The sequence below is a fragment of the Rhipicephalus microplus genome, chromosome 3 (genome assembly GCF_043290135.1).
Source record: "Rhipicephalus microplus isolate Deutch F79 chromosome 3, USDA_Rmic, whole genome shotgun sequence".
Lineage (NCBI taxonomy): Eukaryota > Metazoa > Arthropoda > Arachnida > Ixodida > Ixodidae > Rhipicephalus > Rhipicephalus microplus.
The window spans coordinates 70,309,945-70,322,805 of record NC_134702.1 but is presented as its reverse complement, the minus strand read 5'-3'; the positions used below and the strand labels follow the sequence as shown (position 1 = coordinate 70,322,805).

Sequence of the window (12,861 nt, the reverse complement as noted above, 5' to 3'; positions counted from 1 at the left end):
AGTAATAGAAGGAATGACACCTATATGAAATAATGAGAACCAGCTGTGTGTTAGTTCTCATTAATGTTGTGTCTTAATAAAGAAAGAAAACAAGACCTTAGATTTCCATTTCTTTCCTTCGCCTATATGAAGTGACTCGTGATAATTCCTTGGAAGCTGCTATCGGTGTTACTACGACATACTTATTAACAGTAGAATTAGTGTCCCTACGCTTCGTTGGATTCATCATTCGCTTGTTTTAATTCAAGAAAATATTCGAAGCATAACTTTGCCAGTGACTTCTGCTGTGCCCGTAACCTGTACGCATGATCACGCCAAGCTTCCATCTCCTCCCAAATTTGTCTTAGTTTAATTCCTTGCGTAAAAGCCATACGTATTGAGCGCATAATCAATGCAACCGAGGATTGCGTATTTATCTATTTGTAGTCTTAACAGTAGTGACTCGTGCAGTTTTAAGGGTGGAGCCATTTAAGCGTTTTGTTGCGTCATGTAGTACGAAGGGCAATCATCGCCATCATGAACCGGTATAAGCGCTCGCTTCGTCCCCAACCTTTCCATCACTCCCACGACACGTGCGCCGATTTGTCCAGCGTGCAATATAACAAGAACTAGGAACGGCGAGTCTGTTATAGGGCTAAAAATCACGTAACATCACGTACCAAGTAGTTACGGTAATTAAATTGCGTAACGTAACGTAACTAGTCGCGTGGCTAGAAATAGCGTAACGTAATGTAATTACATTACTCACATGACTATAATAACTGCATCATCTAATAGCTAATCACATGACATGTTCCCGAGTAATCCACGCGACAGCTCGTCATGTGACTAAAATCACAACATCACGTAAGAGGTAGGCATGTCACATCTCTAGGCATACTTTGTATTACCAGCAAAAAACTTAGCACCTATAACAAAACCTTGGCATTGCTAGCAAAACTTAGCTAGGTCGAACACTATAGCTCCGCTGATGGTTCCTGTCTTGCGCTAATATTGCAAGCTGAGCATTTAAAAGAAAATTGGAACTGTATAGAAACTCTATGAGCTATACGTACTCAAGTACGCACTTTCTCCTGTGTGTATAAAGCTCGTGAACACGCTGCTGTTCATTGCCCAAATCCTCGCAGCAAGAACATGCTGTCGTTCTTGAGCTTTCTGCTGGTGGCGAGCAGCACGCTTCCGGTGACCATCCAGCGGTTCTGGGACGAGGAGAGTCGCATGCTCGTCTGGGCGTCCGTGTCTCGGGACATGCCGTGGGCCGTCGTCATCATGAACAGCACCGTGCAGCTAGCCACGCATGTTGTCGAGGCAAGATGCCATATTTTGAGCCATTGAAAATGCGCAGGTATTAATGTACGACGAGGACACGGACGTTTGGCACCTTTGTACGTGCTGACGCGAGTTCTCGCTCACCGTATGGACTTTTGCTTGATTCCCACGTATCTTGTCAATGTGTACATCAAAAACTTGATACGATAACGTACACATTTAAGCCAGTGCTCTGGCGTGGTGTCTGTTCATCTTTTAATGTCCAAAGGATACCCTGCGTTGGGCTGCTTGGATACCAGAAAAATGCAGAGACCATGCAGACATGGCGGACATGCATCGGCTTCGTATAGTAACTATAGATAAGCCGTCATTGGGTGACGTAGACGCCATATCGCGTCGTATAGTCGTCTTCTGCGCAGATTGCTGGAAGATGAACCCTCACCAATTCACCAAGCTTTCAACGCTTGCTATAGTCACCTTGACATGCACTGTCATATAGTTTTTTTTTAACAAGCGGCAAAACGAAGGCCTTTGTATAGAAGTGTGCTGATGTCAGTTAGGTGTCCGTGTGATTAGAACCATCAAGAGAGCTAGACTTGTGGTCATATGTCCGCCATGATGTAGCATAGTTCATCACTCATTCCGCGCGTTGGTCACACGTCCCCGAGTCCAAGAATTCGCATTATAGGACATATGCGCATAAGATAAACCTGAAAACCGTAAGTGGCAGCGTATGGTCAGGACGGTATGGCTGGTGTGCACGTTTCAGAACAACAACCTTGTGGAAAGCGGCCTCGACTCGCTGGGCGTGGACTTCTGGACGCATAACTCTCCCCTGGCAAACCAGCTGCTGCTGGGCGCCATCGGCAGTGTGCTCGCCGAGGTCATGGACAACAAAGTGCTCAACTTCGACCTGATGCCATTCGTCGTGAAAGTCGTGAGTGAGCGGCCCTTGCCGAAGTGCGATAGCAACGGGTTCGTGGGTAAATACGCAAAACGAGGCAAGTGGGCTTTTCCTCGCACCACTTATTGCCTTATGTAAGATGGCTGACCTCCAACTGGCACTGAACCCAAGCTAGCAAACTAAAGCAAGAAATCGAGGAAAAAAATACTTATTTCGACTTCCAGGACAAGACCTGTCATTTATCGCTCCGTTCCTAAATAGTTCACTAGTAATCTTCATTTGTCTAAAGACGAAGCCGTCATTTTATCACCGTCACATACATTTGTGACCGCACGAGAGGTGTTACAAACAATGCGTTGATAAAGGTATTTCTTTTGCCATTCTGAAGGGCTTACTTGCCATCTTTCTTATATAGGGATTTGACGAGGGAGCCGGCCGGAACGTTGTCGGCACTGCTTACGAAAAATATTTCAAAAAGAATATCTCAGGCGAGCTTAGGTTCCTTGCTCGATTCGAAGACAAGCACACCGGGTGCTCATAACTGCATTATAGAAATATATGTTCACCCTGCAGGCCGAGATGACCGCTGTCCAGCCGTGGGTGTACGCGGTGCCAGCTGCTCTGGGCGCCTGCACCAACATGATCCTGCCCATTCACCTGCCCATGATCGTCATTCACGAAGTGGTCGACGTGTCCATGCTGCAACTGGTGAGCTATGACAAGCACGAAGCTCTGGCGTTTGTCCTTGTCAGATAGTTGAAAAAATAATGCATATAAATAAAACTGCCATTGCCAGGAACACGAGACGATAAAGAAATAAATGTTGATGGGACAAGCTGCTTTTTGGCGATTCTTTATTGTGCATGTGCAAGAAGACTTGCCGGAAGACATATGTTCGAACGGCATATACACCACGTTAACTTAGCGCACAAGAACTATGTAGAAGATGGACAATCGAAGGGAGCTCTAAAATCTGTTCCATTGCTTATCCCCGTCCTGTTTGTTATTGGTCTTTTAGTTGTGTGACCACATTTAGAGGGCTGTCTGAATTAAAGCTTGTTCCGACATTAGCTCAAGGATATAGATAGGCAAACTCATTCATTGGTCGGCTCACTCAGTCTCGATCAGATCAAGTCCCAAGTGACCTCGGATCAGTAATATTTTTGTGAGTTTCAGTCCAATTGAGTCAGCTCGAGAAAACTTTTAGTGAGCCTGATTCTTACTGAATTCTAAGCGCAAAATATTTCTATAGTGAGTCTGAAACATGTTTTGCTGACCTATGGAACCATGTTTGCAAGATGTTTCAGCGCGCGAACAAAGGAAAAAGGACAGGGTAGACAGAAGATGGACTTTGTTCGCGCGCTGAAACATCTTGCATATATGCACCAACTAGCCCAAGCTTCCTCTCTTGTGAGTTACTATGGAACCACTCTACTTCATAGCATTGCTATTGGCCTTATGCATGGCAGTCGGCAGGGGGATGGCAAAGGGGGCAGTTGTGTTCCCTCACGCTTCACCATTACTTGCCCTCACTCAAACCTCCCCCAGTGCTCTTCCCCAGCCGCCATGCAACACTGGTTGGCACCCCTCAAGCGAAACTCTTGCCGACGAGCATGGCCTTATGTCATATCACATGTACACTCACGTCTGCTAACACATCGACGTACTAGCGTTCTAATGTCACTTAATATTTATTGATAAGAGGCATGAGTTACATGTGTGGAGCGGGATAGGGGCTTATAACTCCCCTTCCACCTTCCTTACCTTCTCAAACTCTTTTACGAGACCTTCTAAATTAAACTATCTCGTGTGAGTCATATATTTCAATAAAGATGTCCTCACTAGATTACAACCACTGATAATCCGTATTTGAAGGGTAGGAGATCAAAATGTGTATCGTTGAGCGTCTTTTATGAAATATATTGGCGTTAAAGTGTTTTGACAGCATAATCAAAAATCTTATTAAATACGAATGACCTCCCGAGTCGACTCGGACTCACTCAGGCTTAGATGGAGCCATGAGTGCGAGCGAGTCCGATTGAGCTTTACTTCGGTGAGGGAGTCAGGGTGAGTAAGGGTTCATTCTACTTTGTGGGGAATTCTGAGTGAGCCCCACATTTTTGGCCGACCTATGCTCAAGTATATTGCTTTTCTTCACCAGCCAAGTTTCCGTCATACTGTGTTCTTGTGTTCGTGATTATACCGCTGGCTTTTTCTATGTTCTTTTTATAATCTGTGCTGTAAGCTTTTCGCAGCTTCTGTTTCAAACGTATTGTAACAAAACATTCATTTGGGCTAGTTTGTAGCGGTTTATTATGAAATGCACTTGTGTTGTTGTTCTCTCATCCAGTCTGTGTTACGTACTGCGCTCCACTTCTACCTTTCATTCAGTTTCAAAATCTGTATTCATATTCCTTATGAGTGTTTTCAAGTATTGTTTTCTAGATCCTATTACTCAACCCTCATTATAACAAAGTTGCATCTTAAAAATAAGTTTGATATATCCGTAAATTCACTATAAAAGTTATGCCTAACATTATGTTTCGCAAGACTTTTTTTATTTACTTCTTTGTGACCAATATTTCGTTATAATCACGTTCGTTATATCGAGGCTCAAGTGTATATTGTTCCGTAACAATATCAGTTTGCAATCCACGACGTCTTACATCTGTTCCAGTGCACATGACGGTCACTTCATGTGTATTCATTACACTTTTCTTCAAGCTTCACGTGTGTTCTCTATTGGAAAACTTCTTTCCTTTGTTACAGAGTGTCTCTTGCACTACTGCATGTCATAAGCAGTGCCCACACCAAAGACCTGAGTTACTGTTACAGGCACTGCTGTTTTGAAGAAAATCTCCCATAGCTTGAAAGCGAAAGCATGGAGCGGGTTGAATGGGCCCCCAACAGCATCGTTTCATACGTCCAGATTAACTGTAATACATTAAAAATAATAGTAAATATAAATTCAGCAGATGGTTCTAGCACTTTCTTACTCATAAGGCTGTGTGCCTACCTTTTATGTAGCATAGTCACCGGCACTTTCTCCGTGAAACCGCCCGTCTCGCTTCCTTTGGCGCGTGTAATGACATATACTCAGCAACTTGCCACCGCCGTTCACAATTCTGTCACCTTATGGGCTATTTTCCTTCTAATCAAACTAAACTTCAACATTACGGATGATAAGGCAATAAAGCATTTACATGTCACTGGGTGGGGGTTGGCGCACGAAACATCTGAGGACTTCAATGAATCAGTCAGAAAATATCAATGAAGCAGTTCAATCAAACTAATCAATCGAAATCGATCGATCTCCCTCTTTGAACAACTTCGGCAAGAAAAGGATTTTGTTTCTAGATTCCGCTTCTATCCGCACGCAGGTGCTGATTGCGGTGGTCGCAAAAACAATCATCGTCTTGACGTCGGTGTTCGCCACCAACACGTATGGCGGATACCTCCTCGACTGGGCAGCGCTGCGGTTGAACACTACAGAGCCATTCGAGTGAACTGCCTCCGTGAAACATCGTTTGATTGTGAGAGGGCACCACGTTCCTGGAAGGAGGGACTGATTTTTCGTGACCCTTTAGCGTGCACATGTAATTTGGCGAATTTGATTGTGAGTGGCAGCTATGCTGTTATTTTTTTATGTGCAGATATGTAAAATGTTTCCTTGATATATTGATGCAATAATATTTTTACGTTAATAAAATGTGAAAGGTGCTTGCTCTGTGATGGAATTACATTTTGACGCACTGTCGGTCGTTTCTTATTCAATTTCAACAAAATTTATAGAAGTGTTCAGTTGAATGTAACACAGACCTACTCGTTCAATCAATCTTATCTCCTACTTAACAGCTCTGGCATGCACTGTTTACAGGCCCCGGTGTCTGTAAAGGCAGCATACCATCAGGTATTGTGTGATGCCTGTAATCAAGTGGCGCCTGAGTTTTCATTCACGTTGTGTTACTAAAGCACCCACTCACAACGTTTTCTTAATATTGTTACGCACAGGGAGAACCAGGACGTATACGGCTGAAGGGGGCCGTTTATTTTGGTCGCGAAGAGAAGCGCCGGAGCGGCCAACAGGTTGATGATCGCAGTCTCGTCGTCTTCTTTCTTCCTCCAGCTTGGGGCAGCCAGCATGTTCACCCATCTTCGTTTTCTTCTAAGGCATGCGTAACATTCCTCCCCTCGCAGACGAAGCCCGCCGGGCGAGGTAACCGATTCACCTTGGTGTGTACAACTTCAGTCGAGCGACATGGACTACTTGGGTTTTAGCGGCTCTTCTACCACTTCTCGTGAGGCGAGCTATTGTGTATGTGGCTTCCGTGATTTTGTCGAGAACGACAAACGGTCCGTCGTATGTGGCCAAGAACTTTTGGCATAACCCGCGTCTTCGTACCGGAGTCCACAGCCATACTAAGTCGCCTGGGTGGTAAGTTACAGGTCGGTGGCGGACGTCATAGCGTACCTTCGATTTTTCCTGTGATGCCAAAGTGCGTAGACGAGCAATACGACGCGCTTATTCTGCAAGGCAGAGGATTTCGGTGACTGAGAGATTCTCGTGCGCCAAGAATGGCAAAACTGTGTCGAGTGTGTGCCGTGGCGGTCGTGCGTACATCAAGAAAAAGGGGCTATAGCCTGTTGTCTCGTGCTTAGCGGTGTTGAACGCGTACGTTATAAATGGTAGCACGTCATCCCAGTTCTTGTGGTCGGATGCCACATACATAGAGAGCATGTTTACAATTGTTCGGTTGGTGCGCTCCGTGAGCCCATTTGTTTGCGGATGGTATGGCGACGAGTGACGAAGGCGGGACTCACTCAATCGAAGCAGCTCTTCTACTATGTCTGCCGTAAATTGTCGCCCACGATCACTGATGATCACCTGAGGTGGGCCATGTCGGAGGATAACGTGCTGCAGCAGGAACACAGAGACGTCGCTGGCAGTTGCGGTTGGTATGGCCGCCATCTCGCAGTAGCGCGTGAGGTAATCGACACATACAATTATCCAGCGATTGCCCTTAGCCGACTTTGGAAAAGGGCCCATGAGGTCAATGCCCACCTGTTGGAAAGGTGTGCTTGGAGGTGGCAAGGGCTGTAGAAGACCAGCCGGAGCAGTAGACGGGCGTTTGTGGCGTTGACACTGTGTGCAGCTGGCCACATACGCCTCGACTGACTGTCGCATTCCTGGCCAATAAAAGCGTTCCTTAGCACGGTAAAGCGTCCACGCAGAACCTAAATGTCCGGACGCAGGATCGTCGTGCATCACACCTAAAATCGCTGTCCGAAGGGTTTCTGGCACTACCAGGAGGAAACGTGCGCCAGTGCTAGAAAAGTTCTTCTTATATAGGAGTCCGTTGCGTACACAGAAATGGCATGCCGTAGGAGCTGTGCAAAGCGATGATAGCCTGGTGTCCTTTCGCTGTTCATCTTTGAAAGTACTGAGGTCGGGAAACTTTGGTGACACAGAAGCTACGAGGTGATCGAGGTGATCGGCGTCACACTCTGTAGTGCTCAGTGGCATACGCGAAAGGCAATCTGCGTCGGCGTGTCGTCGACCACTTTTGTACGAGACTATGAAGTTATACTCTTGGAGCCGAAGTGCCCAGCGCGCTAGACGGCCGCAAGGGTGCCCGAAGGTTGACGAGCCAACACAATGAGTGGTGGTCGGTGACGACTGTAAAAGGGCGTCCGTATAAGTAAGACCGAAACCGCTGAATCGCAAATACTACCGCGAGGCATTCTTGTTCTGTGACAGTGTAATTCTGCTCGGGCCTACTCAAGGAGTGACTTGCGTATGCAATCACGTGCTCGCGGTTACCATAGCGTTGAACTAGGACGGCACCAATTCCTATGCCGCTGGCATCTGTGTGCAGTTCGGTTGGAGCTGATGGGTTGAAGTGTTGCAGAACAGGCCGCGACGTCAGGAGGAACTTCAGTTGACGAAAGGAGGAGTCGCACTCCGGAGTCCACTCGAAGGGAGTATTCTTCCGTAGCAAACATGTCAGCGGATACGCGACATCGGCAAATTTAGGTATAAAGCGGCGAAAATAGGAGCAAAGCCCCAAAAAAACTGCGGAGCTCCTTCACAGAGCGCGGCACATTGAATGCTTCAACGGCTGCTGTCTTCCGGGGATCTGGACGGATGCCCTCCTGATCGACTAGGTGCCCGAGAACAAGGGTTTGTCGGTCTCCGAAGTGGCATTTATTTGAGTTAAGAACAAGGCCAGCGTTTCTTATGCAAGTCAGTACAGTATCCAGACGTGAATTGTGTTCGCTGAAGGTGCGGCCAAAGATGACGACGTCGTCGAGATAGCACATGCAAATGCTCCACTTCAAGACACGAAGAACAGTGTCCATGAATCGCTCGAACGTCGCCGGCGCGTTGCACAGTCCAAATGGCATCACGTTGAATTCAAAAAGGCCGTCAGGTGTTACAAAGGCTGTCTTTTCTTTATCTTCAGGATGCATGGGAATTTGCCAGTAACCCGATCTTAAGTCTACAGAGGAAAAGTAAGAGGCCGAATGCAAACAGTCTATGGCGTCATCAATACGTGGAAGTGGGTACACGTCTTTTTTTGTTACAGCATTCAATCGGCGATAATCGACGCAAAATCTCCAGGATCCGTCTTTCTTTTTAACGAGAATTACTGGAGCTGCCCATGGACTTACCGACTCTTGAATGATACCGTTTTCAATCATTTCGTTCACCTGCTCATTAATAATCCGCCGCTCGGATGGCGAAACACGGTATGGCTTTTGTCTAATCGGATTGGCCAAACCCGTGTTGATAGTGTGACATGTCCGAGAAGCAAAGATTAGGGGCGCTTTGTCTTTCTGCGCAAAGTCGAATGCAGAGACGTGCTTCGAAAGTACATTGACCAATGTTCGGCGTTCACTTGTGCTCAGCGACTTATTCACCATTGACAGAAGAGCCGTTTCGAAACTGTGACTACGATGCTCTTCCGGCGCATCTCTAAGCTCGGTCACCAGTAAGGCCTCGTGTTGTCCCCTCACGACGGCTAACTTTAGACCATCTGGTAACATCACGGGTTATGTAGAGCAATTGACAGCCCATAAACCAGCGCGTCCACGTCTGATCGACACCACACAATGTGGGATCAACACATTCTTTTTCATGCAGTTGGTTTACACAGGTTCTACGTTGGCATCAAAGTTGGCGGAATAGCTATCGCTGCAACCAACAGGTACACGAACGGTTGATAACGGTGGTATGATAGTGTCGCCACAGACACACAATGCCGTCTCACCATCCACAGGGTTTTCCAAGAGTGCTGGCGGAACGTGATCACTCAAGACTATTGTCCCTGTGCGGCAGTCGACAGTCGCACCACACTCCCTCAAAAAGTCCATACCCAAAATAACATCATGTGTCGCCTGCGGAATAATCACGAACTCCGTTGGGATAACGCGGCCTCCGAGAAATACGTTAGCTTGACACACACCAACAGGATGCAGTGCCTCACCACTCACTCCGCAAAACTTCGCAGCTTGATTCCACCTAAATAATACCTTCCGCCCCAAGTTTTCTTTAAAACACACACTCATGACCGAAATGGTTGCCCCCGTATCCACCAAAGCCATCACAGGCACACCGTCAACAAAAACACGTACTTTGTTCTTGAGCATCAACACAGGAGGTATTTCTGATATTAGCACGTCTCCGGCGACCTCACCTCCATCGGCCGCGCTTGCTAGTTTTCCTGTGGCAAAGGAGACGTGTTGCGGCGCCGTGGTGAAGGGGAACGGGGAACACGAGGCGGTGGAGGCGTCAAGCTCCTGTCAGATGTAGGGGAGTGGTTCCGGAAGCTGCGTGTCCAGTAGTCGTCGCGAGGCAGCAAGTGTGTTGCATTAGGGTCGTCGTACGGTCGATCAGACGATCGTGTGAAGTGTTGTGATGGGCCATAGTACGTTGCTCGCGGGTCATCGCGAAGTCGTTCGGAAGGCCGTGCAAAGTGTGGTGGGTAGCCATACCGTGGGGCTACACGTCGATGGTTGCAAAATCGCGAAATATGTCCTGGTACACCACAGGAGTAGCAAGCTGCGAGAGGTCGAAACTCTCTTTGTTCATCGATGAATCGAACATCGTCTTCTCTGGCGGAGTGGGCCGGTTCGTTCCGTATATCATAGGGATAGACCGGGCGTCGCGAAGAAGGCGGACGCTGGGGGCGTCGGTCATGGCGAGGAGCTGGCAACCGTGGTGCTCTCCTTGGCTGTGGGGGTGCGCTGTACTCAACAGCTGCTGCACTAACCATCGATTGCCAAGGGGTCGTAGAAGGCGGCGGCGCAGTCACAGCCTCACGTGGCACATATACCGAATGTTGGTCGTTTACAGACTGGTGATCAACTGCTGAATGCGTCTATTCTCTATAGCGAAAAAGTTCTTCGCGAACAATCTCTCGAATCGTCGAGGACAGGTCTGGACAGGTGCTCGTGTCGATGCTGGCAACCGTTGTAACATTTGTGAGCCGGCCGAACTTTGGAGCGATCCTGCGCATTTCCAGCTGTTCGAAAGTTCGGCAATGCCGAATCACGTCGGACACCGAGCTCAGGTGCTCTTTTCCGATTAGAAAATTATATACATCTTCGGCTATGCCTTTCAGCAAATGCCCTACTTTGTCATCTTCTGACATCTGATCATTGACCACCTTGCAGAGCTTCAGCACATCCTCTATATACGTGGTACATGTCTCACCTGGAAGCTGCGCGCGTTGAGACAATGTCTGCTCTGCCCGCTTCCTTTTGACGATCGAGTCGCCGAAACACGCTTTCAGCTCTGCAACAAAAACGTCCCACGTCGTCAGTGTGTCCTCGTGGTTTTCGTACCACACGAGCGCAGTATCCGTAAGGCAAAAGACCGCATTGCTGAGCTGAGCGGCGGCATCCCAGCCGTTGGACTTGCTGACTCGCTTGTACTGGACGAGCCACGCGTCGACATCCTCTCCCGATTTTCCTCCAAAGGTTGGCGGGACTCGGTAGTAGGACACGGAACCCATTGGAGTTGGCCTTGAAACGTTAGATGGCTGATCTTGGGCCATTACGATCGGCGCAGGCGGGAGTCCAGCAAGGTGGCGGCTGCGGCGTAGTCCAGGTAGTGAAGCTCCCGTCGTTGGGCTTGTCCTACCCAGCACGCTTCCACCAATCTGTTACGCACAGGGAGAACCAGGACGTATACGGCTGAAGGGGGCCGTTTATTTTGGTCGCGAAGAGAAGCGCCGGAGCGGCCAACAGGTTGATGATCGCAGTCTCGTCGTCTTCTTTCTTCCTCCAGCTTGGGGCCGCCAGCATGTTCACCCATCTTCGTTTTCTTCTAAGGCATGCGTAACAATATATACAATCGAAAATTCTTGTAAATGGCGTTTTAGGCAGTATTGAGACTGGTGATAAGACGAGCCGATGTCGACCCGTGTAAGGAGGCGCGTAGCCAGAGGTTTTTTTTTTTTTTGGAGGGGGGGGGGAGCACCACCTTGATTTCGGGAGGACCACTCTCTTAAAATGGCCATTATTCGCTTTCTATGCCATGGCGGAAAAAAATCTCAGCATATACACGAGGTGAACGATGACGAGTGGAGCGAAGCGGATGGACGCGCGGATGAACGGACGGAGAGGTCGACGCACTAAAGCACAGACGGACTGATGGACGCTTCGCCCCACTCGTCATTCATTGATTTATATGTGGAATTTAACGTCCCAAAACCCCCATATGGCTATGATAGACGCCGTAGCGGAGGGCTCCGAAAGCACTCTTCACTTACTCCGTGGATATGAAGTGACACCGTTTTTATTGACATGCAATGCAATGCAACTTGCCACTACTACTACGACGACGACACGTACGACTTACGGTGTAAGGAGCTTCGCCCCTAAAATAATTTCGGAGGGGGGGGGGAGGGGGGAAGGGCCCAGTGTGCCAACCCCTGGCTACGCCCCTGCGTGTAAGTTCTTAAAGTTGACTCGGCCTTACTTTGTTTCTTGCTTTCTTAGTGCTACAGTACTCATTGCCTTGGCCGCTCTCGCCTCCCGAATGAATGGAAAATGGCTTAATTAACAGTTGTGCTCAAACTCGGTGGTGATAATTATATACTTATATACAAGCCTATTGCACTTTTAGGAATCGCATGTAAAATATCCAAATGCATCGCCTCTACTCGCACTTCATTAACCATCGATTGCTCCTTGTCAGTCTGCGCCACTTTCGGTACACGTTAAGCGTGAGTAAATCATTTATTTGCAATCATGATCCGATGTTTCTTCATCAGCGCGTGAATTTCGCTTCGCGATAGTTTTTCGACGATTTCCTAAAGACTTTGGGTAAGTGGTATCTTAACGCTTATAGTGATCTGCAACTTTTATTTCGATAAAAGGGCTACAACTCTTTAAACTACGAACGCCGAAGCGTCCTCGGCTCAGCTCAGCCAGGCGGTCACTTTTCAGCTCTTGTTCCAGTTATGTAAGGACGCCACGAGGCATGGGGCTCAGCAACCTTGATTTTCTTTTTCCGATTGACATGATGGCATATGTGACTTCACTCACGGGCGTCGGCAGGTGGTTGCAAAAGGGGCACTTGCCCCACTCGTATCATACCACCAATTGTCCCCTTCCCGAGCTACATCAGCGACACCTCCCCCTCCCGCCCCAGCTGCGATGCAACACATTCTGCCGACGTA

The 12,861-nt window shown here is 48.0% G+C and overlaps 1 protein-coding gene across 2 annotated transcripts in view; it reads left to right on the top strand.

Moving 5' to 3' along the window:
- Positions 1–5,893, top strand: part of LOC119161047 (uncharacterized) — a 43,534-nt gene extending 37,641 nt beyond the window's left edge. For both annotated transcript variants that reach the window (XM_037413374.2, XM_075889774.1), the window contains 4 exons: positions 1,128–1,308; positions 2,039–2,206; positions 2,747–2,881; positions 5,554–5,893. In XM_037413374.2, the coding sequence (XP_037269271.2) occupies positions 1,128–1,308; positions 2,039–2,206; positions 2,747–2,881; positions 5,554–5,679 (610 nt within the window). In that variant the 3' untranslated portion in view covers positions 5,680–5,893. The remainder of the gene's footprint in view (positions 1–1,127; positions 1,309–2,038; positions 2,207–2,746; positions 2,882–5,553) is intronic.
- Positions 5,894–12,861: the final 6,968 nt, after the last annotated feature.